Source organism: Artemia sp. Qi Xiang Cuo, chromosome 20 (assembly GCF_049724085.1).
Source record: "Artemia sp. Qi Xiang Cuo chromosome 20, ASM4972408v1, whole genome shotgun sequence".
NCBI classification, from domain to species: domain Eukaryota; kingdom Metazoa; phylum Arthropoda; class Branchiopoda; order Anostraca; family Artemiidae; genus Artemia; species Artemia sp. Qi Xiang Cuo.
This window is the reverse complement of record NC_142813.1, coordinates 22,215,142-22,242,207: the sequence shown is the minus strand read 5'-3', so window position 1 is coordinate 22,242,207 and position 27,066 is coordinate 22,215,142. Positions and strand designations below refer to the sequence as shown.

General features: G+C 36.8%; 1 protein-coding gene across 1 annotated transcript in view; it reads right to left on the bottom strand.

The window, feature by feature from the left end:
* zip (myosin heavy chain 10) overlaps window positions 1-27,066 on the bottom strand; it is a 230,892-nt gene that overhangs the window by 186,820 nt on the left and 17,006 nt on the right. Inside the window, exon 3 of the mRNA XM_089106054.1 lies at window positions 596-726. Coding sequence (XP_088962180.1) covers window positions 596-726 — 131 coding nt within the window. The remainder of the gene's footprint in view (window positions 1-595; window positions 727-27,066) is intronic.

Sequence of the window (27,066 nt, the reverse complement as noted above, 5' to 3'; positions counted from 1 at the left end):
ACATTCCGAACCTCGAAGTTTCCACGTATATAAGGCTGCCACATAAATATATTGCGGATCTCACAGATAAATGATTTTGCTTGATTATTATGCATATTTACATCTTTGACCTGTTAAGGTCTTCTACCAGAACTCAGTTCAGTTGCATTCAGTTACAAACTATCACCTGAATAGTATCTGTTTAACATCAAATGAAATATGGCGAAACAAAACAAGCATTGGAGTAATATTTTTAAATCAAATGAAGGTGAGAATATAGTATGAATTCAAAAAAAGGGTTATGTACAGTGTATGGCGATAAAACTTTAAAAATGATGGTGTCAAAACATCTCGTTTGGGTAAAGTTTCGTCAAGAAACAAGGAGCGCAACCGTTATCCAGTTAATGTCGATGATGACAAAATCAAGTCTAAGATAAAAAGTTCCGCTATCAACCTCATCCACCATCAAACAGTTGCCCCCTAAATGAGCGTCATTGTGATGATTTTGCTTTAAGTTCGCATCACATAAATAAAACCAAATGTTATCTGTTTCAGATCCTTCATCGAATATAGTAGAAGATAGAGAGAATATTAACAAATTAATAGAAACACATACCGTATGAGATGTTGAAGTAGATTTCGGCTTTGATGCTGCAACATAGGCCAGATACTGAATTACTTTCTTTGTATTTTCCGTCTTGCCAGCTCCAGATTCGCCAGTACATAGAATGGACTGATCCTCCCTATCTGAAATCATAAAACACATTTTTTACATTTGTCTTTAGAGGACTGGGAAGGAGGAACTGACAAGGTTGTTTTCCACGCGAAAATTTTAAAACAAAGATGAAACGTGGTTCTACTAAGCCATTTTAGGCTGGTACATTTAATCAGATTTATTAGTTTATGGGCGTAGTGGGAAATCAGAAATCATAAGAATCAATCATAAAATCATAGGAATAAGCATAGGAATTTCAAAACGTGAAAAATAGACCACATTCACTTTTAGTTGGAGTAAGGGGAGTGGGGTTTATGAATTATTTCAAGAGGATGGTTCATTTAAACCACATTTCTGCTTATGGATAAACCAAAGCCAATCTAGATTTGAGCAATTCCATAGGAGCCGTGATTATCGAAAGGTTTGGGCCAGTGGTCCCCTGAAATCCTACTTTTACCACTGAAATTTGTTACATAAATTGTAATTTCTGCAAAATTCACTTGTTTCCACTTTTTTTCCAAATATTTGCCAAATTTCCCCACCTAAAAACAATCTCTACGCATATGTCAGGCGGCATATTTATTGTGTATTATATTTGACAGCCCTAAAGCAAATGGTTCCTTAAAAGCGTTCCACAAAATTTTTTTTATTAACTGGGGTTCGTCCAGCTCACTTTAAAGTACCAATGTCATCAAAATGAAACAATTGTTCTCTGGACCCATAATAAATGAAACCCAAAACGAACAGGTACTACAATAATTAACCGAGTCAAACTCAAAACGAGCAGAAAATAACATAACTTGGGCGCAAAAACCCTATGCCTTCCCAAGGCCAGAACAAAATTTGCACTTTACAGAAAAAATGAAAATGTTTTTACTTTTATAACTTCAATAAATCAAATAATATTAAAATTTTGATTACTAAATTTCAGTATATGTATATTAAACTGACAATGCACATTCATTTATATTTTTTCAGTAAAGTGAAAATTTTTTTCTGGCCTTGGGAAGGCATAGGGGTTTTGCGCCCAACTTATGTTAATTTCTGCTCGTTTTGAGTTTGACTCGGTTAATTATTGTAATTTCTAAAATATTGATTGGATGAGTTTGGAGAAAAGATGGACGTGAGAGGGGGGTTAGTTGCCCTCAAATCACTTTCGACTATTAAAAAGGGCACTAGCCCTTTGAATTTCCGATCGAATGAGCCCTTTTTCAAGTTTCTACAACAAAGACTTCAATAAAAACCTTATATGCCCCCAGGGCATAACTTATAACCCTTGCCCTGAAGACTGTGGCGGGAGTGTCCTGCTCAAAGGTATAATTTCCTGAACTTTGAACTGCGTGGAACAAAATGGCTATCTCAAAATCTTTATTGGATGTGTTTGGGGAAAGGTGGGCGTGGAAGGGATGTTAGTTGCTTTCCAATCACTTTCGCCTGTCATAAAGGACATTAGCCAGTTTGATTTTCAAGTGAAAGAGCTCTTTTCAAGGTTTCTACGAGTCAGCGGCCTATAAGAACCTCATATGAAACATAAGCATAACTGAAAGCTCTTATTCTGAGAGTTGTGTGTGTGTGTGTGTGGGGGGGGGTGTCATCCTCAAAGACCTAATTTCCAGAACTTATAACTACGTTGAATAAAATGGCTAAGTTTTGATTAGATGTGTTTGGGGGAAGGGTGGGCGTGAGAGGCGGGTTAGTTGCCCTCTAATCACTTTCGACTATTAAAAAGGGCACTAGCCCTTTAAATTTCCAATCGAATGAACCTTTTTTGAAATTTCTACGACAACGCCTTCTATAGAAAACCGTATATGCCCCCTGGGCATAACTTATAACCCATTCCCTAAGGGCTGTAGAGGACTGTCCTCATAAACATAATTTCTATGTGGAAATCAACTACGATGAGCAAAACGGGTATCTCAAAATTTTGATTGGGTGTGTTTCGGGAAGTGGTGGGTATGGATGGGGTGTTAGTCACCTTCCAATCACCTTCGACTATTAAAAAGGGCACAAGCCACTCCCTTTTCCAATTGAATGAGCCTTTTTCGAAGCTTCTACGACAACTTCTTCGATACAAAGTGCCCTGCTTTAAAGGAAAAAAAGTAATAAATAATAGATTGTGCCAACATCGTTCTTATATGCCCCCAGGGCATAACTTAAAACCCTTGCCCTGAGGGTTGTGGGGAAGTGTCCTCCTCTTTACTTAGTCCCCGTTTCTTGCCTCGTTCTCGAGTGTCCCCATTCTTTACTTAAGCAGCGCGATCGCGCTGCCCATCATTTATACAACAACTTTTTATATACACCTTATATGCCCCCAGGGCATAACTTACAACCCTTGCACTGAGGGTTCTGAGGGGAGTTATCATCCAAAAAGACCTAATTTCCAGAACGTGCAACTACGTTGAACAAAATGGATATCTCAAAATTTTGATTGGAAGTGTATTGAAAAATGGTGAGCGTGATAGGGCGTTAGTCACTATCTTATCAGTTTCAACTATTAAAAAAGGCACTAGCCCTTTCAATTTCCAACTGAATGAGCCCTTTTAAAGTTTCTACGACAACGCTTTCAATAAAAACTTTATATACCCCCAGGGCGTAACTTACAACCCTTGCACTGAGGGCTCTGAGGGGGTTATCATTCTAAAAGACCTAATTTCCAGAGCTTTCAACTCCGTTGAACAAAACAGATCTTAAAATTTTGATTGGATGTGTTTGAGAAAATTGAGAGGGGCGTTAGTCTCTATCCAATCACTTTCAACTATTAAAAAAGGCACTACCCCTTTCAATTTCCAATTGAATGAGCCCTTTTGAAGTTTCTACGACAACGCTTTCAATAAAAACTTTATATGCCCCCAGGGCATAACTAACTAACCCTTGCCCTGAGGGCTCTGGGATGAGGGGTTGTCATCCTTAAAGATCTAATTTCCAAAACTTCAACAGCGTTGAATAAAATGGATATCTAAAAATCTTTATTAGATGTGTTTGGGGAAAAGGTAGGCGTGAGAGGGGGGTTAGTTGCCCTCAAATCACTTTCGACTATAAAAAAGGTTGCTAGCTCTTTGAATTTCAAATCAAATGAGCCCTTTTCCAAGTTTCTACGACAAAGATTTCAATAAAACCTCGTATACCCCAAGGGCATAACTTATAATACTTGCCCTGAGGGTTGTGGGGGAGTGTCCTCCTCATAAATATATTTTTTATCTGAAAATCGACTACGCTGAACAAAATGGCTATCTCAAAATTTTTATTGAATGGGTTTGGGGGAATGATTTGCGTGGGGGGGGCTAGTTGCCCTCCAATAACTTTCGACTATTAAAAAGAGCACTAACCCGTACAATTTCCAATCGAATGAGCTTTTTTTGAAGTTTTTTCAAAAACGCCTTCTTTAACAACATTTTGTGCCCACGGGGAAAAACTTAAAAACCTTGCCTTGACTGCTGTGGGAGAGTGTACTCCTTCAAAACATATTTTCTATCTGGAAATCAACTACGCTGAACAAAATGGCTATCTCAAAATTTTGATTGGATGCGTTTGGGGGAATGATGGGCTTGGAGGGGGGGGCTAGTTGCCCTCCAATCACTTTCAACTATTAAAAAGGGCACTAGCCCTTTGAATTTCCAATCGAATGAGCCTGTCTTGAAGTTTCTACGACAACACCTTCTATAAAAACCTTATATGCCCCCAGGGCAAAACTTAAAACCCTTGCCCTGAGGGTTGTTGGAGAGTGTCCTCCTCCGAAACATATTCTCTATCAGGAAATCAACTACACTGAACAAAATGGCTATCTCAAAATTTTTGATTGGATGTGTTTGGATGAAAGATGGACTAGGGGGGGGGGCTAGTTGCCCTCCAATCACTTTCGACTATTAAAAAGGGCCCTAGAACTCTATAAGTTCAAATAAATGAGCATCTTTTGAATTTTCTACAACGACCCCTTCCAAATGAAGTGTCCTGCTCTAAAGGAAAAAAAAATAATAAACAGTACATTGTGCCAACATCGTTCTTATATGCCCTCAGGGCATAACACCCATGCCAAGAGGGTTGTGGGAGAGTTTCCTCGTTAAAAATACATAATTCATCTGGAAATCATCAATGCTGAATAATGTCAATATCTCGCAATTTTGATGGATCTACCGGGGCAAATTCAGGACGTGGGGGGGACTTTTTGACCTCCAGACACTTTCGACTATTAAAAAGGGCACTAGCTCCCCCAATTTCCAGTCGAATTTGCCCTTTTTCAAGTTTCTACGACAACTCCTTCGATACGATGTGCCCAGGTATGGAAAAAAAAAAAAACACTTTGCCCACATCGTTCTTTACTTAGGTAGCGCTAGCGCATTGCCTATGATATTTAATTGACTTAGACGGAATACATTTGACTTGCATAATTTGGGCTATATATTTGAACATTAGGGGGTGGGGATTAGGTTACGTTACGTTAGGTTGGTTTTCCATAATTTTGTTTCTAAAATAGTGTTCTATCATCATGTTTTCTATGATTTCATTAGGATTAACCTAATTTCACTTCTTGGGTGTGTTTCGAATAGCCGACAAGTACCGAAATTTGTTGTGAGTTGCACATCTGATCAGATGTGAAGCATGAGACCGGAAACACACAACTTTTTTGTGCCTTCGAAACCCCTTAATATTATTTTTAAAAGCACCAAGTTCTTTATCCATAGATACAACCAATGGGCAACATTGAAGCAAAATTGTTAGTCTGAGTAGAATTTAAATGAAAAATCGGTTTTAAAGTACTAAGTACAGTGAATGCAAAATAATTCGGAAAAAATTGACAATTCAATTCTAATGAAAAAGACCCTACACCTACAGTTATTCAGTTGTTGGTAGTAGTGAGCATCAAATTAAACAAAAAGAAAAAAAGAAGTGAAAATCAGTATGAAATAAGCTAAAATTATATCACCAAATAGCCTACGTATCCGTGATCTTCCTTCTGTCAAAAAATACAAAATTCCACACTTTTGTAGATAGGAGCTTGAAACCTTTATAGTAGGTTTCTCTGATATGCTGAATCTGATGGTGCGATTTTCATTAATATGGCTTGGCTTGACTTTCGGAATTTTTTCCCTCCTTTTCGAAAACCAGGCAAATTTTCTCAGGCCGTAGCTTTTTATTGGTAACATTAAACTTGATTAATTATATATATTTGGAACCAGCATAGAAAGCCAATCATTTTAATGTGTCTATTGTTATCAAAATTTCGGTTTTTTAGAGTTTTGGTTACTATTGGGCCGAGTCACTCATTACTTACAGTACGTTGCCACGAACTGTTTGATTTGACAAACAAAATAAATTTTACAAGCACCGATCGTGTTTGTTCTTCGGCTAACTAAAAAAGACTCCAAGTTTTAAGTGAGCTCATTAATTATTCTATACATAATATAGAGAAAAATTGGTTGGACTATATAACTTTATCTTCAACAAACAAAGGAAAATTTATTACTAAATTTAATAGTTAGTACATATCCATAACACATTCATTAAATGGATGGAGACGATTTACTTTAGAATGTTTTATTTGGAATTATCTGTCCAAATATTTGGATTTACAATTTTGATTTATTAAAGCTAAGCTGAAATAGAAAAGCCATTTTTGTTTCTAAAAACACTAATGTCCAAAAAAAACGAAGAACGAAAAAAAATGAAAGCAAAAGAACAAACAACAACAATTATAATTTTCAGGCAGTGAATAAGGAAAATAACGCAGATATTTCGAGAAGACTAATCCGTCTAAGATGTCGCCCACTTTCCACCACTTGGTGTAGATATTGGATGCCACACAGTTCCGCCACGCGTGGCAGTCTCCGAAAAGGTTGGCACAGTTCCACCGTGTTTTGGCAGACTTTCGCCGTGCTTGGCACACACCTCCTGATGTAGGCCTACGTGATTTCTGAAAGTCAGCAACCCCTGAGACCGTTTTCAGTACTACATATATACTATAAAATGAAAAAAAAGCTGGGCGCTTTTGTCTTATAGCCACCACACTCAAAATCTTGTATCGCGAATATGAGAGTTATCGGTTTTCATGGTCTTTATACCAGAAAATATTAGCTTCGGCTCGGTGGGAAACTAATATATATATATATATATATATATATATATATATATATATATATATATATATATATATATATATATATATATATAGCTATATTTCAATTTAATATTTAGTTGGTATTTTGGTTAGGTTAGTTTTGGTAAAGTATTTAATATAATGCGGTCTGGGCGGCCCACCTTTCATAATTCTTTGCTGTAGTTTTCATAGTTTTGTTAATAAAGTATTATATTTTCATCATATTGTGCTTTATTTCATTAGCATTAACCAGACTTCACTTTTCGACAGAACTTGAGTGTGGTGGCTATAAGACACAAGTACCAAAATCTGTCCTTAGGAAATCACCTTAACGAAAGCGAACAAGTGACTTAATCAAGACAATAATGAATATTTTACTATTATTACCAACAGCTCACTGCATCACCAAGCCACCTGAGACCATCACCAGCTACCCACACTCCTCCATCCTAATGTATTCAAAACTCCTCTTTACACCCTCCCAAGAAGTTCCAATTTTCTTTAAACCCTTTCTTACATGGCTCTTCCAGCTTTTTGTTTCCCCCTAGATAGATGGCCGAAAAGGACAATATTTGGCAATTTGTCATCCATCACCTGAAAAAATATGTCCTAGCCATCTCCGCCTTTCTCTCCTTATAGCCCTAGAAAGTAGGATATGAGTCATATTTTTTGTACAGCTTACTGTTTGAAATACGATGAGTCAAATAGATGCCCAAAATGATCCGTAGACAATTCCTCTGAAAAACATCCAATAAATCCTCCGCCTCCAGAGCCACTCACGTTTCAGAACCAGACTTGACTACTCTCATCGCTGTAGCTTCCAATATTCTAATCTTGGCATGCAGATTTATCTTCTGTTCTTCCAAACCTTTTTCAAACAGTAAAAAAAAAAAAAAAAAAAAAAAAAAAAAAAAAAAAAAAAAAAACTGGGTATTGGCTATTCTAATTTTAACATCTTCCCTTCATCCACCCTTTTTACTAATAATAATAACCAGGTAAGCGAAGCTCACTTGACTGATCTTCTCCCTACTCAGCATTCAGCTTTTCACCTACATTTATTCCTAGTCCAAGCAACTTACTTTTAAGCTAATTGAAAAACTAATTTTCAAGCCTATTCTTGCACCCTGAGCCCTCAAAATCTCCAAAAATTCATTCAATTTGCAAACATTTTTATGTATGCCCTTGCTGTGTTCTTTAGGGCAAAGTCCATCGAATGATTCATATGAATAGGAATAGAACGTAACCATGCTTTACTCCTGATTCAATACGACACCAGCTATTAAATTTATTTCCTACCTTAACCACTGCAATATTTTTCTCGTACAAAGCTCTAACCAATTCAATAGCATTCATCTGGTATACCATACAACGATAAGACATTAACCAGATAAGACGTTGCCCTTCTATCGGTCAAATAAATGTTTGTTCAAAATCTAAAAAACTAAAGGGGTCTGATGACTCAGGCATTTCTCAATTATTAAAATGACAGTGAAAATTTGGTCAACACGTCCTCTCCCATTTCTAAAACCACACTGCACTTCTCTTAAAAATTTATCTACTGCAGATCTAAGTCTAAAAAGCATCGTCACACTAAGAAATTTGCTCCCTAAAGAACCAGGATAATGTCTCTATAATTACCACACCCAATCCTTATGACCTTTCTTTTAAAGGGGTTTAATTAGAATCGCTAGACACTTCCACTTTTTCAAAAGTTATATTCATGGTCTTCAGTAATTTATCCCTAACTTGAAAACCACCATATTTCAAACAATCATTTTTGTATTAGCACATGTGGCCTGATCATTTGTTAATCCTTTAGTACTGTCTCTAACTCTTCCTCGCAAAAATAAATCTTCCTTTGCTTACAAATTATCACAAAATTTTTCATTATTTTCTATATCATTTCCTGTAACCTAATAACGGTTCAAAACATTCTCAAAACGTTTTGCCCATCCCTAACACTTCCCTTATCACTAATTAAGGTCCCGTTCCTATTTAACTGGGCCAAGTCCAGACTAACAACTGCCTCTCAATTTTTAACATGTTAATCCAATATTATACTGTTGTAAAATATTTGTCGCGTCGGGAAGGCGTCATTACATCGACCAAAAATCCGTCCAAAGCTCGAACCGTCACAACATCGAAAATTTTAAAACTTTAGTTTTTTGGGGTTTAGGGGGGAAAGGTACCTAGGTAAGGTTAGGTTACGTATTTAATATATGCTATGCTTTAGCCCCACCCCCCGGATGTTCAAATATAAAGCCGAAAATTGTTTCTAAACTATTATACACTTATTACTATTACTATTATATAAACTTAAAAAAAAAATTTTTATATGTTATGACGGTTCGAGGTTCTGACGGTTCGATGTTATGACGTTTCGTGCTTGTGACGGTTTGTCGATATGATAGCACCCCGTCGTGTCAATACAAAACGACAAGCAGACGGGCTGCATCTGTAGCCATGGACAAAATTTATGCCCAATCCAATTTCTGTTTGGTCGATTCGTTTGTGCTTTGATTTTCGGCACTTTTTTGCTTTCACTAAGACTACTTTCAAAAGTCAGTTTTTCCTTTATTGTTTTTTAGTTAAAACCTTTGCTGAAATACCTGATTTGTTTTCGTTATTGACTGGCTGAAAATTATCCACGTTGTTTTGCCTTTTTATTCATTTTTTTTGGTACGTTATGTAAAGCCTAGTGGTCTCAGACCCGACCCAACTAATAACTTAAACAAAATCTGACCATCTAATATTTTGTCATGGAAGACTATTTTGCCATTCCTTACAGCTCCTTTTTTCCTTACAGCTTCTTTTTTAGCTTCTTTTTTTTTCCTTACAGCTTCTTTTTTCCTTACAGCTTCTTTTTTCCTTACAGCTTCTTTTTTAGCTTCTTTTTTTTTCCTTACAGCTTCTTTTTTCCTTACAGCTTCTTTTTTAGCTTCTTTTTTTTTCCTTACAGCTTCTTTTTTCCTTACAGCTTCTTTTTTAGATTCTTTTTTTTTCCTTACAGCTTCTTTTTTAGAAAACACAATCTTTATAATATGTAGAAGTCACACAAGTTAGATGAATAACAACAAGCTGAAGTCAAGACATTAGGAAAATATGGAAATTTGGCAACTATACTGAGCTCAACAATCTCGGTAACAAACATGGTTTGGGTTCTGAATAGACGGTTTCCTGAAAAATAGGGTTTCAAAGTGGATACATCGTGAACAATAATCGCCCCACTTGTATCATTCGGTAAGGTCTACGATACCCCTACGTATCATCAATTTTTATCCTTGGTCGAAATAAACCATCTGCTATCAATTTTCATGCAAACTCGTGGCTTAAAAGTGAAATTGATCAAAGGTTGTTCTTTTTAGCAGACTTTCTTTTGATTTTGCCTCACGGAGAATTCTTAAGTATACAAAAGTAAATAAAAAATAATAATAGAAACCAGAAACTTTTAGGATGGGGTAGTCAGCAAATTCCTCCATGAACAAAAATTCCTCATGGAATAAAACGGTGGCCATAAATTTCATAATAACCTTCAATGCAAAATTTAATTAAGGCGTTTTCTCCCTTTCTCTCTGAAAACTGCAAACGTTACTGAAGAATACTATGGGTTACTTTAAAACAGATATTTTAAGCAGTTTTTCACCTATATTCTTGGCTAAAAGACTTCATAATGACCTCAAATTAGGAAGCACTTCTATGCATAGAGAATAATTGCCCCTCTTAAAGACAACTCGACCCCGTCACTTAATGCTGAACATTTCCTCTGCATTTCCGTGGCTCTAAATTGAAGGGTCACCCACTGCCCAACCCCTGGTGTGGATCTCAGAGCGTCTCGTGTGCCGAACAATTCCACCACACGTGGCACAGTTCTCCCAACAGTTGACACGGTTCTATCTAGCTTGGCACGCCCCATCTGGTGTACAAGATTTTTGAGAGTTGGCACACCCTCACTCTAAAAGTGTGTTACCAATCAATCCGAATAATTGGCTTCTATATCGTAGCCCTGTGGTGGGGCGTAATCCACAAACAATACTCGTGGCATGTAACAATCACGCTACCCAATAACAAACAGTTTAGCATACCTAGAAATTCGTTATCTGCACTTAAAAAGAAAAGAAAAAGAAAACTATGTAAAAAAAACGAGTTTCGAAGTCTTCCCATAGACATGAGGAATTAATGCAAGATCAGTGCTTATGGCGGCTTAAACAGATGACGCATATTCTTTTAAGGATCTATCCAATACATATTCATGAGTTTCGTCGTCAGACTCCATATGATATACAACAAAAGAAAAAGATAGCCTCTGGGTAATAATTCCTAACGCAACAATACCCTGATCAACGAACAAAAATCTAACTCAAATATTAAGAAAAAAACAACGATTCATATAGCAACCATATGTGGTTGCAAACCTGTATGGAAGAAATTTCCACTCTATAGGCTGTCCAAGTGCCCAGCATCTCAATAGAAATTGTCAAAAACATAACGAAAAATGGATATTAGGAAATATGAAAGCGACGTTTAAATAGCCAGTTTCAGTTACGTGCGCACGTATGTAAAGGGGTAAATACATATTTCGAACAAAATACACCCAGTTAACAAGTTGGTAATGAGCCCCTTGGTGACTCGTGAGTAATCTCCCATTGGCCAAGCACGAAATGCCATGTGCCTCCTAATTGACTACTCCCACAATTTCTTTTCGGAATAAAAGCCTGCTCATTTTGTCAAAAGAAGCAAGACATATAACGCCAAGCTAAAAGAAAAAAAAACATGAAAAGCCAACAAAGAAAGTTTAAAAGAAACTTCAAAGAAAATAGAATTGATCGTCAATAACATTTACTATATAGTCCTTATCGTCATACTACAAGTACACACGAGCAAAAACACCCTATTTTTGAAGGATGTGATAGATATCAAATGAAGCTCAAACACTGTTACTAAACAACCTTTTTGAAGAAAATAAAGGACAATTTCGTACATCACTTTGAATCTGAGAAGCACCCAATATAGCAGGATTCATAAATGGATGAAGGATTGAGAGAAATTATGTGATTGTCTAGAGCTTCAATGCAACGGCTGAAAACAGTTCTAGGGCAGCGACGGTTGACCTCCAACTTGGCCGATCTTGTGCCAAAGACCAAAGTTCGTTCAGAGTGGTTGGGAATATAGTCGCCTCTTTCTTCAGTGATCGACCAAGTGTGCTGCCTTGTCTTCCACTCATTTGAATGCCGGGTGAGGTTCAGCCCCATAAATCGTGTGGGAGGCGTCCTTCACTCAAGCAGGTCATATGCACCCAGTACTTCCATCTTCTCATTCTGATCTCGTCAGTCACCAGTGGTTGTTCGGCGTCAGCTCTTATCTGGGCGTTCGTTACTCTATCAGTCCAATGTACCGCAATGATTCTACGCAGGCAATTAATCTCAAAGCCAAGTAGTCTTTTCTCAGTATTCTTTGAAAGACTTCAGGACTCGCATCCATATAAAAGTACAGAGAGTACATTACTCCTAAACAATCGTAATTTCAACTTCTGAGAGTAGTTTCTAAATCCCCCAATACTCTTCAGCTGAGAAAATGTTCCACCTGCATATGCTGAGCGTAGCAAGACTTCTCTATCACAATTCCCATCTTAGGTAATTGTGCTACCAATATACTTAAATTCTCTGACCTCTTCTATATCAGTGCCTTCGTATCGAATGCCAGCTGTAATAGCTATCGCTACCCCGTTTGACATACTTTTCGTTTTATCAATATTAATCTTCAGGCCCATAGGGGCAGCTTTTGCTGCTATTTCATTTAGATTATGTTGAACGTCCTCTTGACAGTGAGCTGCGAGAGCGATATCGCCAGGAAAATCACAATCGTGTATTTGATGCTCAGGGCTTAGTTGTATGCCTCCTCTAAAGTGGCAAGCTCGAAGCACAAAAACTATTAGTAATGCGAATAATATCGGAGATAGTAAACATCCTTGACGTACACCGGACTCGACAGGGAACCACTCTGACAGTCAATTCTCCGTCTGGAATACACAAACCTGCAAAGCATACAGGGCTTTAATCATATTCATAATTTGGGAGGCATTCCATACGCTAGGAGAATTTTCCACATTGCCTCTCGGTGCACAGAGTCAAATGCTTTCGAGAAGTCTATAAACACTAAATTAATCTGCACTTGTTTGCAATAATCTGAATTGAAAATCAAGTGTTTTGCAATAGGGTAGCAAGACATGGCTAATTGTAGAAAGAAAAAGCCAACACAGATAGTCCAAGTAATTGAGAGGCAAATGTTTAAATGGCTGCAAGGGTAAATGTCGAGATTAAGTATAACTCTCTTTTTGGACAAATACTTGTTTGTTGTCGCCAGCCTGCGTAGAGTCTCAAGCAGCTTGACCAAGAATTTAAAATTGACATAGGGCCGTTAGACTGCCTGGAATGAGAGGCAAACAAGGCACACCCGCCTATGATCTTAAGAAAGTTGTCCAAGAATTTAGAATTGACACAGGACAACTAATTTACTTGAAATAACAGGCAAATAATCGTTTAACTAAAGCCATCTTCATCTTACAAATAGTACCTATTCATTGCCTAGGCTCAGCCCCGCATTCTGAGAAAATTGGTCATTTAAAAAGGACACTAAAACTTTTAATTTTCTGCTCGAATGAGCCATCTCGCGATATTATAGGACCACTGGGTCGATACGATCACCCCTGAAAAAAAAAACGAAAAACAAATAAAGAAGCATCCGTGATCTTTCTTGTGGCAAAAAATACAAAGTTCCACATTTTTGCAGATAAGACCTTGAAACCTCTACAGAGGGGTTGTCTGATACCTTGAATTTGATGGTGTGATTTTCATTAAGATTCTATGACTTTTAGCGGATGTTTCACCCTTTTTTCGAAAATAAGGCATACTTCCTCAGGCTCGTAACTTTGATGGGTAAAACTAAATTTGATGAAACTTATATATTTGAAATCAGCATAAAAATTCGATTCTTCTGATGTATCTATTGGTATCAAAATTCCGTCTTTTAGAGTTTGGATTACTATTGAGCCGGGTTATTACTTACAGTTCGTTACCACGAACTGTTTGACAACTAAAAAAGCGGGAATAAATTCACGATAAGTAATTTATATCCTCGAAGATGTTCGTGATCCATTTGCGTTAATCAGAAGTTTTTTTTTAACTTCAAGCTCAGTTTTAATAAGCTATTAATAACTAGCGACAGACAGCAAAAATAAATTACACATGGTGTTCTAGCAATTTTCATCTCAACTTTTGACCTCCATGAAAGAATGCAGAAACATTTTTCTGCCAAAAGAAAAAAAAAATGGAGAACAACCACAGAACACAACTATATTTTCCGATGTCCGGCTGATTCTCCCTCCCCTAGGAAAATCCTCCCGTAGACAATTACCCGTCGAGGAATTCCTCCCACTTACAAAATAGGGCAGCCAAAGAAAAAGTAATCCCCGAGCCACGCCAGACACATCTGTCGATAAAAAAAAAAAAAAAAAAAAAAAAAAAAAAAAAAAAAAACAATAACAATTTTTTGAATGACGCGGGGTTTCCTTGAATTTAGCGTCACACTTGTATTTCAGAAGAGAAATTGAAATTGCAAGAAATTGGTTTGAAAAGGTTTCACCGACATTAATTTATTTCAAACTGTACACCACTAATACCACGTCTTCTTAACTATTGTCAGATTTCTGTTAGATAGAGAAAATGCTGTTCCAAGCTTCCATTTTTTTTTTAATTTTAAAAAGATATCCCTTTTATTTCGACTCCAATTAGTCAATCAAGGATTTTATGCTTCTCGAGTTGAACAATGTTGAACTCGAGAAACTACGTACTCCGGCATACACAAAATCCTACTTGTTTTCAAGAATATGGGTAGGATATATGGTATAGAATATTCTATAGTATTTATTTTATAATTTTATTTCTTTCAATTCTTTTTTTCGTGTTTTTGAGGGTTGAGCTATCATAGCAGGGTAAGACAAAGTTTAAAGAGAATAAATTGCTTGTTGATTATAGACAAGAAGTTCCGTCCATTTTGAATTTGCTTCGTTCTGACTTGGATTTTGACTCAAGGTTATTTAAATTACATTGAAAAAAGGGCCTTTAAATGCATTTCGGATGGGAGCCTTCTGGTATAACCAGAGTGGACGCGTTCAGGATCGCAAGAGTTGAACTGATATAATGTACTATAGATATCAATGCCAGACCAAGTGCACGGGAAGCCATTACTCGTAATTCTTAGTCCCAGCCTGTATCTCGTTGCATTTCCATCATAGGGCAACCCTTACACAGCAACCACCAATTTCGTATTTCCAAATTATCTTCTTTAATGTTTATCTTACCCTGTTAAGATAACTCAGGCCCAACCCCTCTTTGGCAGCTCAATTTTACATGCGGGGGGAGGGGGATTCCCAAGGAAAAATCAGCCTCGAGCCATGTTTTCCACCAAAAGTAACTCAAGAACTATGCCATCGCAGTCGAGTCTAAAGGTAGTAACAGACATTTTTTTTATTTCTCTGATAACTGTCAAAATCCTTAAGCTGCAACACATTTTGATCCTCCCTTTGAGAACAGCTTTTTGGTCAAAAGATTTTTGACCATCCTGCCAGAAGTGCACAAATGTCAGAATTAGCCTTTATGCGTGACCACAACGATACTCTAATAAGCCCTAATTATCTTTTGTTCATATTTCATATTTTTAGACTAAACTTTAGTAAAAATTGTCACTTTCCTATCTTGCCATTTAAAGCTGATTCAAGAAAAAACGACGATTACTCTGATTAATCTTTATAGTAAAAGATTACTATGAAACAAAATAATAAGAATTTCGAAAGAGTATGGAAACTCTGAAAAGCGGTGTGGATCGAAATGAAAAGTGCATTTTCAGAATCATCATGGTCGAAAACCCTGTAAGAGAGAATTCAATTCCCCCACCTTAAACAACAAGAAAAATTGCTTTTTTCGCATGGGAAACACTGATTTCTCCTTTTTTTACACCTTGGGGGTGATTGTATCGAAACAATGGCCGTGGAATGTTGGGAGACGACTCAATTGAATGGAAATTACAATATCTAGTGGCGTTTTTAAGTAACAAAGCAGAACGTCCCACAGCAAAGTGGCGTTTTCTGTCATTTTGTGTCACTAAACTTCTGTTTTTGCTGAAGAGGGTCAAAATGCAAAGAGCAGAAATTCTAAGATAGCCAATCAATTTTCCGCCATGATCTAAAATACTAAACAAAACTGTTTCAGGTCCACATCTTGAAAACTCGCAACAAAGGCGCGTTTCCTGCTATTTTGTGCCACATAAAATCAATTTTTGGCCAAAGAGGATCAATATACAAGGGAATAGAAATTCCAAGATAGCCAATCGACTTGGCATGGTTTAAAACCCTAGACAGGGGGTTTTGAACCTCCTCATATAGAGACACGACTATAAAGTATGAGTACCACAATTGGTTCCGTTTTTGTTCATTAACCGTCAGCTACGAATTAGATGAATAGTGCAGTGATTAATTTGATTCTTTGCCAGCAAATGAAGAACTTTTTAAATAACAAAAAGAAATCAAACAAAACGAAGTGTCATTTTGTGCCACAAAACATCTATTTTTAACACAAGATGGTCACAATACCGGGGAATTCAAATTCTAAGATAGCCAATCAATTTGCCATGGTCTATAACCTTCAACTGAAGGTTTTGAGCTCTCCATCTTCAAAAAACGAGGATATCACGTTATTGCATTGTGCCGACCTAAGATGGCAGATATATGTTTAATGGACGATTTAAAAGCCTCTCTGCCTCTCTAAGTGCATCTAATAAATTTTAGTGCGAATTCTCAAAGATTCTGGCGGCAACATACCCTCAGATTCTAGTTATGTGACAAAGCTGCAAATATCTTGTGGGGAATGTCACGTCAATGAATGAAATTAATTTTTTTTTAATATAAATGTTTTTACTTTTATAACTTTAATAAATCAAATAATATTATGATACTAAATATCAGTATATGTATATTAAACTGACAATCCACATTCATTTGTATTTTTTTCAGTAGTGCAAATTATGTTTTGGCCTTGGGAAGGCATAGGGGTTTTGAGCCCAAATTATGTTAATTTCTGCTCGTTTTGAGTTTGACTCGGTTATTTATTGTAATTTTTGTTCGTTTTGAGTTTCATTTATTTATCGATGCTGATCTGTGGTAATGGTTTCACGATCTGTGAAGAACAAAATTTGCACTTTACTGAAAAAATACAAATGAATGTGCATTGTCAGTTTTAATATACATATACTGATATTTAGTAATCAAAATGTTAATATTATTTGTGTTATTAAAGTTATAAGAGTAAGAACATTTACATTTTTTAAATAAAGTGTAAATTTGGTTCTGACCTTTAGAAGGTATAAGGGTTTTGCGCCCAACTTATGTTAATTTCTGCTCTTTTCTAGTTTGACTCCGTTATTTATTGTAATTTATGTTCGTTTTTGGTTTCCTTTATTTATCGATGCTGATTTGTGGTAGTTTCACACTTGCTAGATTATTTGATTTTATTTTTGTTCATTTTTTGTTTAATGGAGTTCTTTACTTTTCTTTGAAAAATTTATTTTGTGGAAAACGTTTTATAAATTAATGCCACAACAAAGGGGCCTTTTCTCCCATTTGGTGGCACAGAACATTATTTTTACCCTGAATATGGGGAAAAGCTATTCATTGAAATGTCTGAGATACCCAATGGATTTATTATCTAAAAATTATATATTGAGATTCCTAGTATCAGAGGCAGTAATGCTGCTGGTAGCGCATTCGCTCCTAAAGATGCACCTAGTCCATACAAAATCAACTGTCAACATATACATATATTTCGAAGCTTCACTTAAGTAAGTTGATCCACTTCAGGCTTAATAAAATGATGTGTAGTTGTGTATACATTTGCTGTAGCTATTATGGAGGAGCACAGGTAGATCTTTGTGTGCTCAGGGGGGTGGGGCTAATATGCCTAAAGCCTAAAAAGGTGAGTTTTTATGCCAAAATCTTCTAACTTCGTCACCATTGAGACAGTTTTTTTCTCATAGAAGCATCGTAAACGCCTCATAATTAACATAAAATATTTCGTGTATGAGGTTGGCTGCCCCCTCCTCAACCCCCCAGCTCTTCACGAAAAATTTTGAATTTTGTCCCAACGCTTTAAATAGTACTGCTAAGCACAACTGCACTCATAAATATTTTCAGCATAGCACCATAAAACTTAAGAGCAAAGAGCTCCCCTCATATACAGAGTAGTTTCTGCTTGTTTTAATTTTTAATGGCGGTCTTTACTGTCATTTGAAAAAAGCCTGTTCTTTTTTTAAATAATTCCCGAAATTGACTCTTTCTCTCTCTTAACACGTTTGTTTTTTAGAGAAAAAGAAAAGAAGTCGTTTTCTAATGATTTGGTTACTTGTCTTCTCATGTGTCAATTTGTTTGATTGTTAATAAGCTTTGTCTTTATCTCTTCGACTTATTTTCATTTTTAGAACAACACTTGGCTTGGGCTGTTGGTAAAATGATTTTGGTAGTTTTCGTCGCGTTCTGTTCTGAACACCAATCCATTTGAAGGCGGTGGTGTCAATTTTTTTCAAGGAGGCACACTTGTGCCTCTATAAAAAGGCGACCCACCACAATGTTAAGCGATTTCCAGTCCTAGCGGTCGCAGAGAGACAGCGGTAATCGCATTTTGTAGCCCAAGCTCAAACTAAGAAACGTGCAAAATTTCACCCCCCCTCCGACTTTATCTTCATGGGTAAAAGTGGGCCGGAAGTTTCGACCCTCCGACCACAGCCCCCTTTAACGTTGTCCAATGGGGTTGAAATTTAGAGGTTAAGCTTTCCTAGGGCCCGGGAGCTTATCCTCGAAATTTCAGCTCAATCCGATCACTCCTTCCCTGTTTTCTAAAAACCAAATATAGCCACTTAAAGTTCAAAATTTTTTTTCTTCTTAGCCACGCCTACAGGCCACAGTTGGCAACTGATCCGGGTGAATGAGGACTCATTCGAAGCAGAATTCAACCTGTTAGGGCTTTTTGATATTTTCAGACCGAAAAAATTATCCCCCGAATTTACATTAACGAAAAACCTTGTTTTCCTATAAGAGCCCATGTTAATCTTTCCCACCACAGTCCCCCTTTAACGTTGTCCGATCGGGCTGAAATTTAAAAGATAAGCTTTCCTGGGGCCTGGGAACTTATCCTCGAAATTTCAGCTCAATCTGATTCCTCCTTCCCTGTTTTCCAAAAAACAAATATCAAGTTTTGTGGGGGTTTGCTTGCGTCAAAAATAGATTCCACATACTAAAAATACAATTACAATTGTGTGTCTTTGGTGCAGTGGTCGATACTCCTGACTGTCAGGCGGAAGACCCGGGTTCGATTCCCCGTCAGAGGAAATTTTTTATATACTGAATTTAAAGTTTAAAAAAGAAACTCAGTTTCTTTTTTAAATTATTTGAACAAAATTACGTTTTCTAAAGAGTTAAAGAGGCTGACACGATCTCCTGAAAACTCCTGACACGATCAGCTAACAGTTAGTCAAGCAATAATAAGTAATAAACTGTACAAAAACGTGCAGAAATTATTTGAAAAAAACTACGTTTTCTAAAGAGTTAAAGAGGCTGAGTTACAAGGTCGAACCTTAAAACGCACAGGGATTAGGAGGTACAGTTGGGGGGGGTCCACCCCCCCCACCCCCCCCCGTTCGCCGCCCTTAAAAAAAAAAAAAGTTTTTTAAACTGAAAGTAAGGAGCGACATTAAATCTTAAAACGAACAGAAATTATTCCGTATATGAAAGGGGCTGTGCCCTCCTCAACGCCTCGCTCTTTACGCTAAAGTTTTTATTGTTTAAAAAAAAGAGTGTTGAAAAATTCAAACTTTAGCGTTTTTATTGTTTTTATTGTTTAAAAAAAAGAGTGTTGAGAAAGTCAAACTTTAGCGTAAAGAGCGAGGCGTTGAGGAGGGGCACAGCCCCTTTCATATACGGAATAATTTCTGTTCATTTTAAGATTTAATGTCGCTCCTTACTTTCAGTTTAAAAAACTTTTTTTTAAGGCTGCGAAAGCGGGGGTTTGGGGGGCGGCAGCCCCCCAACTGTGCCTCCTAATCCCTGTACGTTTTAAGGTTCGACATTGTAACTCAGCCTCTTTAACTCTTTAGAAAACGGAGTTTTTTTCAAATAATTTTTTAATTAAGTTAGGATATGTGTATGCCCACCAAGCTCGTACCGAATGATTCATTTTTTCAGGAAAATTGTAAAAATGAATACCAAACAGTTGAATCTGATTACCAAGTGCCTCCTGTAGTGCTATCCGTAGTGAGGCTATCCGTAGAACAGTTTTAACAGTGACTCATCAGAGGAAACATAAATGGCAACGTTAGGGGCAATCGTTATTGCTAGCGCCATAAATCATACAAAGATGGTCCATAATGTTCTGAGACACCAAAACGATCCATGCGACCGTTTATAAATTTAATGTTGAGCCTATTTCTGATTTTTCAGAAATAGGCTCAACGTTTCATAGGCAGTGCGCTAGCCCTGCCTAAGTAAAGAACGGTGAGGACACAATGTGTTTTTTTTTGTCGGTTCTCCATACCCGGGCACTTCGTATCGAAGGAGTTGTCGTAGAAAGTTCGAAAAGGGCTCATTCGATTGCAAATTGGAGTGACGAGTGCCCTTTTTAATAGTCGAAAGTGATTGGAGGGCAACTAGCCCCCCCACGCCCATCATTCCCCCAAACACATCCGATCAACATTTTGAGATAGCTATTTTGTTCAGCGTAGTTGATTTCCAGATAGAAAATATCTTTTTGAGGAGGACACTCCCCCACAACCCTCGGGGCAGGAGATTTAAGTTATGGCATGGGGGCACAGAATGTTCTAAAAGAAGGTATTGTCTCTTAAACTTCAAAAAAAACTCATTCAACTTGAAATTCAAATACCTAGTATCTTTTTTCATAGTCGAAAGTGATTAGAGGGCCACTATCCCACCCCCCCTCCACACCCACAATTCCCCCAAACACATTCAATCAAAATTTTGAGATAGCCATTTTGATCAGCGTAGTTGATTTCCAGATAGAAAATATCTTTTTGAGAAGGACACTCCCCCAAAACCCTCGGGGCAAGGGTTTTAAGTTATGCCTTGGGGGCATATAAGGTTTTTATAGAAGGCGTTGTCGTAGAAACTTCAAAAAAGAGTAGTAATAGTGGTAAAGGTCCGAATCGTGATTGCGTAATTTGTCTTACCTCTCGCCTGAGGCATGAATATGCGTGTAGTTTAACCGGTACATTGGCTTACCACGGGTCAATCACCTATTACTACGAACGGTACTTTCCTTACCAGACAGGTTTCGGCAAACTGTTATGGGCTTCCTTGAAAAAATACCAGTTTAAAAAAAAAAATAAACATGTATCCATGATCTTTCTTATGACAAAATAAAAACAAATTCCAATCAAAACTGGTCAAATGTGTTAATAACCTGTAAGTTTTAGCTATCTGATAACTCGTTCAGTATCGCATATATTATTAGCGGTATCAATGGTATTTCATTTGCGTAAACCTATCTCGATTTGCCAAAACTTTTATCGTTCGCATAAAAATAACTCGGTTTTCAAAAATTATATTCCATTTGTGTAACTCTGCTATGAATATCCTTAATGAGGTTATAAATAATATAAAATGGCATTATGACCTGACCGAGCTTTAACTCTCCGATGTGGTCTGTATAGTACACAAGTAACGTTTGAAAAGTATTGTCAATTTGCAATAGTATCTAACGTTCCCTTCATCCCCTCATTTCTGAGGGGCGGGAGAGGGGAGGAGAGGGGAGGGGAGTCAATTTTGGAGATTTCCGATAACAAGTACCATTCATTGCGATCGTAGCTCTATGTTGGCTCGTTTTAAATACTTCAGCTTGTCTATTCATTTCTGTTAAATAAAAATCTTGAATCTGGAAAATGAAAAAATAAGTATTTAAACAAAATGTACGATGCTGCTAATTAAAGAATAGTTGGCTACTCTCAGAATTGTTTGCATGAGGGTTCAGTTAAAGAGGTCTCACTTGCACGAGGGTTCAGATGCATGGGGTTCACTTGCTTGGGGTTCAGTTACATGAAGATTCAGTTACAATGGAACCGGAACAAAAACAATGGGGCACACACAAAAGCCAAATTAGCCCAATGGCCTATGAGAAACCATGGTTTGCATGGAGGGTTGAGTTGCACGAGGGTTCCGTTAAAGGGGGTACAGTTACACGGGGGTGTAGTTAAATTGGGTTGAGTTGCAAGATGGATCAGTAGCACGAGAGTTCAGTAGCACGGGGGTTCAGTTGTGCAGGGTTTCGGTTATACAGGGGTTCAGTTACATGGAGGGTATAGTGACATTTTAAAAGATGATTTAAAAGATAATTTTAGAAGAGGATTTGAAGATGAAAGTATGTGGTCATTATAATAGACAACTTCCATTTGAACAGTGCTGCGAGGTCTCCTATCCCAGCCTCAAAGGGCTACGATACTCCAAACACAACCCAGAAGGAAGCCACCAGTCCTCAAAGGTCACCTAAATTACCAAAGGACCACCCAGCCCTCAAGGGCCCCCCTCAGGCCCTCAAAGGCCCTCCCCGGACACCCGTCTTTCGTAGGTGAATGTTGTCTGAAACTTATGTTTTGGGGTGTATGGGTTGCTATTTTTGACTTTTCTGAGTTGGATTTCTTAGTCTTTCATAGGTATGTTTTGTCTGAAACCTATGCTTTGGGATGGGTGGTTTGCTATTTTTGACTTTACTGAGCTGGATTTATTAACCTTTCATAGGTGTGTGTTGTCAGAAAATTATGATTTGGGATGTGTAGTTTGCTAATTGGACTTTTCAGAGCTAGATTTCTTAGTCTTTCGTTGGTGTGTGTTGTCTGAAACCTATGATTTGGGATATGTAAAATACTATTTCGGTCGTTTATGAGCTAGATTTCATAGTCTTTCGTTGTTGTGTGTTGTCTGAAATCTATGATTTGGGATGGATGGGTTGCTATTTTTGACTTTTCTGAGATAGTTTTCTTAGCGGTTCATAGGTGCCCCCTCTCCCCCAGGGCCGTGGGTTAGGTTAGGTTAGCTAGTAAACATCAAACTTAGCCATAGCTAGTTGAAACTCTGCATAAATATCTTCATTTTTAATCTAATTGCGCAGGTACTAAAAGAACCTTGAACCTTTTTTCTGCTTTTATGTGTTTTTTGCAAGAAAATAGCTGGTCTTCAGCAAACTTAGCCATAACTAGTTGAAACTCTACATAAATATCTTCATTTTTAGCCTAATTGCGAAGGTACTAAAGGAACATTGAACATTTTTTCTGATTTTGTGTGTTTTTTGCAAGAAAATAGCTGGTCTTTAGCAAACTTAGCCATAGCTAGTTGAAACTCTGCATAAATATCTTCATTTTTAGCCTATTTGCGTAGGTACTAAAGGAACATTGAACATTTTTTCTGATTTTGTGTGTTTTTTGCAAGAAAATAGATGGTCTTCAGAAAACTTAGCCATAACTAGTTGAAACTCTGCATAAATATCTTCATTTTTAGCCTAATTGCGAAGGTACTAAAGGAACATTGAACATTTTTTCTGATTTTGTGTGTTTTTTGCAAGAAAATAGCTGGTCTTTAGCAAACTTATCCATAGCTAGTTGAAACTCTATATAAATATCTTCATTTTTAGCCTAATTGCGTAGGTACTACAGGAACATTGAACATTTTTTCTGATTCTGTGTGTTTTTTGCAAGAAAATAGCTGGTCTATAGCAAACTTAACCATAGCTAGTTGAAACTCCTCATAAATATCTTAATTTTTAGCCTAATTGCGTAGCTACTAAAGTAACACTGAAAATTTTTTCTGATTTTGTGTGTTTTTTGCAAGAAAATAGCTGGTCTTTAGCAAACGTAGCCATAGCTAGTTGAAACTCCGCATAAATATCTTAATTTTTAGCCTAATTGCGAAGGCACTAAAGGAACATTGAACATTTTTTTCTGATTTTGTGTGTTTTTTGCAAGAAAATGGCTGGTCTTTAGCAAACTAAGCCATAGCTAGTTGAAACTCCGCATAAATATCTTAATTTTTAGCCTAATTGCGAAGGTACTAAATGAACATTTAACATTTTTTCTGATTTTGTGTGTTTCTTGCAAGAAAATAGCTGGTCTTTAGCAAACTTATCCATAGCTAGTTGAAAATCCGCATAAATATCTTAATTTTTAGCCTAATTGCGAAGGTACTAAAGGAACATTGAACTTTTTTTCTGATTTTGCGTGTTTTTTGCAAGAAAATAGCTGGTCTTTAGCAAACTTAGCAATACCTAGTTGAAACTCTACATAAATATCTTCATTTTTAGCCTAATTGCGTAGGTACTAAAGGAACATTGAACATTTTTTCTGATTTTGTATGTTTTCGCAAGAAAATAGCTAGTCTTTAGCAAACTTAGCCATAGCTAGTTGAAGCTCAACGCAAATACCTTAATTTTTACCCTAATTGCGTAGCCACTAAAGGAACATTGAACTTTTTTTTATTATTTTGTGTGTTTTCGAAAGAAACTAGCTGGTCTTTATCAAACTTAGCAATAGCTAGTTGAAACTCTGCATAAATATCTTAATTTTTAGCCTAATCGCGTAGCTACTAAAGGAACATTGAACTTTTTTTCTGATTTTGTGTGTTTTCGCAAGAAAATAGCTTGTCTTTAGCAAACTTAGCCATAGCTAGTTGAAACTCAGCACAAATATCTTAATTTTTAGCCTACTTGCGTAGCTACTAAATTAACAATTAAATTTTGAATATTATTGTTTTTTTTTTCTAAAGGAACTAGCTGGTATATCTCAAAATTAGCCATAGCTAGTTGAAGCTCATTATAAATATCTGCATTTTTAGCCTAATTGCGTAGGTACTAAAGGAACATTGAACATTTTTTCTGATTTTGTGTGTTTTCGGAAGAAAATAGCTTGTCCTTAGCAAACATAGCCATAGCTAGTTGAAACTCTGCATAAATATCTTCATTTTTAGCCTAATTGCGTAGCTACTAAAGGAACATTTTTGTTTTATCTATTGGTATCAATATTCTGTTTTTTAGAGATTCGGTTACTATTGAGCCTTACGTGCCTGAAATCATGAATTAGAATATTTAATTAGCTGTTTGTGTTTTCAGACATAATTTTTAAGATGTTCATTGGTGATAGGTTCCTGGAGGGTTTTATGACTCCTCCCTCCAAAGAATTCAGATGGTTTTAGGACTCATCCCCCTAGCCATAACTCCATTTAACCTTGAGCGAAGATATAAAAGTTTGATGAAGTATTTTTCTACTTAACAACTACATTAATAACTTCCAAGATGATAGGACTGTATGACACAGAATTTATCAGTTACCGAGATTTCAATGACTCCTCCCCGCAATGACTTCCAGGGGTTTTATGACTCCTCCCCACAATGAATTCAGCTGGTTTTAGGACTCTTCCCCCTAGCCATAACTCCAGTCAACCTTGAGCGAAGGTATAAAAGTTTGTTGAAATATTTTTCTACTTAAAAACTACATTAATAACTTCCAAGATGATAGGACTGTATGACACAGAAATTATCAGTTTGAAAAAATCATCTTGTGGTGTTATATTTGAATGTGCATTTTTATTATTGTCTATGGAACTCGAAGAAATTGAATGTTATCATTAGATAGTGAACTATAACATGTTTGAGTATGATAAAAGCTTGTGGAGTACTACATTACCTCATATAAACAGACTGAGATTGTACGATAGAGTAATTACACCATTTAATAATGCTGGTCGGGAACTGAGAGATGTTCAAGAGGAAGTCTGGGAAATTTACAGCTTTTTCGGGGTTGAAGCACTCTACGTAAGGGGCAATGTACCTACAGATAAAGTTTTAATTCAAAACTGTGACCCTAGGATTCCACTTCTCAATCTAGAAGAGTTTAAGTGTCCTAAATTTGAAGGGCGTTATCACCGTCCTGAAGACGAGGTTAGGTTCTTCGCACAGTAGATACCCAAGAACATACCTGATCGTGATAAATCCATAAGACATGGTAAAAACTATTCTATATCATGGGACCATCGTTTGTGGATGTTTAAGAGTGAACTCTAAGTACTACTTTTTATGTAAACATTTGTTGTTTTTTTTTTTTTTTTTTCAAAAAAAAAATCTGTTAATACGTTTAAGCAATAAATATCTTTAAGCTTAACCCGTCTTTAATCTTTAGAATAGTTCTATTGTAAGCAAGTAACAAACTCTTTCCTGAAGTCACCTCTTGGATACACAATGCAGAAACTTCATTTAAGAAACTATGAAAAAATTGTAAGTAATTAGTAATTGTAAGTAATTAAAACGAGCCAACATAGAGCTACGATCGCAATGAATGGTACTTGTTATCAGAAATCTCCAAAATTGACTCCCCCTCCCCCTCTCCTACCCTCCCCTGCCCCTCAGAAATGGGGGAACGAAGGGAACGTTAGATCCTATTTTAAATTGACAATACTTTTCAAACGTTACTTGTGTATTATACAGACCACATCGGAGAGGTAAAGCTAGGTCAAGTCAAAATGTCATTCTATATTATTTATATCCTCATTAAGGACATTCAGAGCAGAGTTACGCAAATGGAATACCATTTTTACAAATTGAGTTAGTTTTATGCGAACGATAAAAGTTTTGGCAAATCGAGATAGCTTTACGCAAATGAAATATCATTGATACCGCTAATAGTATATGCGATACTGAACGAGTTATCAGATAGCTATAACTTACAGGTCATTAACACGTTTGACCAGTTTTGATTGGAATTTGTATTTTTTTTGTCAGAAGAAAGATCATGGATACATGTTTATTTTTATTTTTTAAACTGGTATTTTTTCAAGGAAGCCCATAACACTTTGCAGAAACCCGTCTGCTAAGGCAAGTACCGTTCGTAGTAATAGGTGATTGACCCGTGGTAAGCCAATGTACCGGTTAAACTACACGCATATTCATGCCTCAGGCGAGAGGTAAGACAAATTACGCAATCACGATTCGGACCTTTACCACTATTACTACTAAAAAGGCTCATTCGATTGGAAATTCAAAGGGCTAGTGCCGGTTTTAACAGTCGAAAGTGATTGGAGGCCAACTAGCCTCCCCCCCCCCCACACCGTTCATTCCCCCAAAAACATCCAATCAAAATTTTGAGATAGCCATTTTGTTCAGCCTAGTTGATTTTCAGATAGAAAATATGTTTT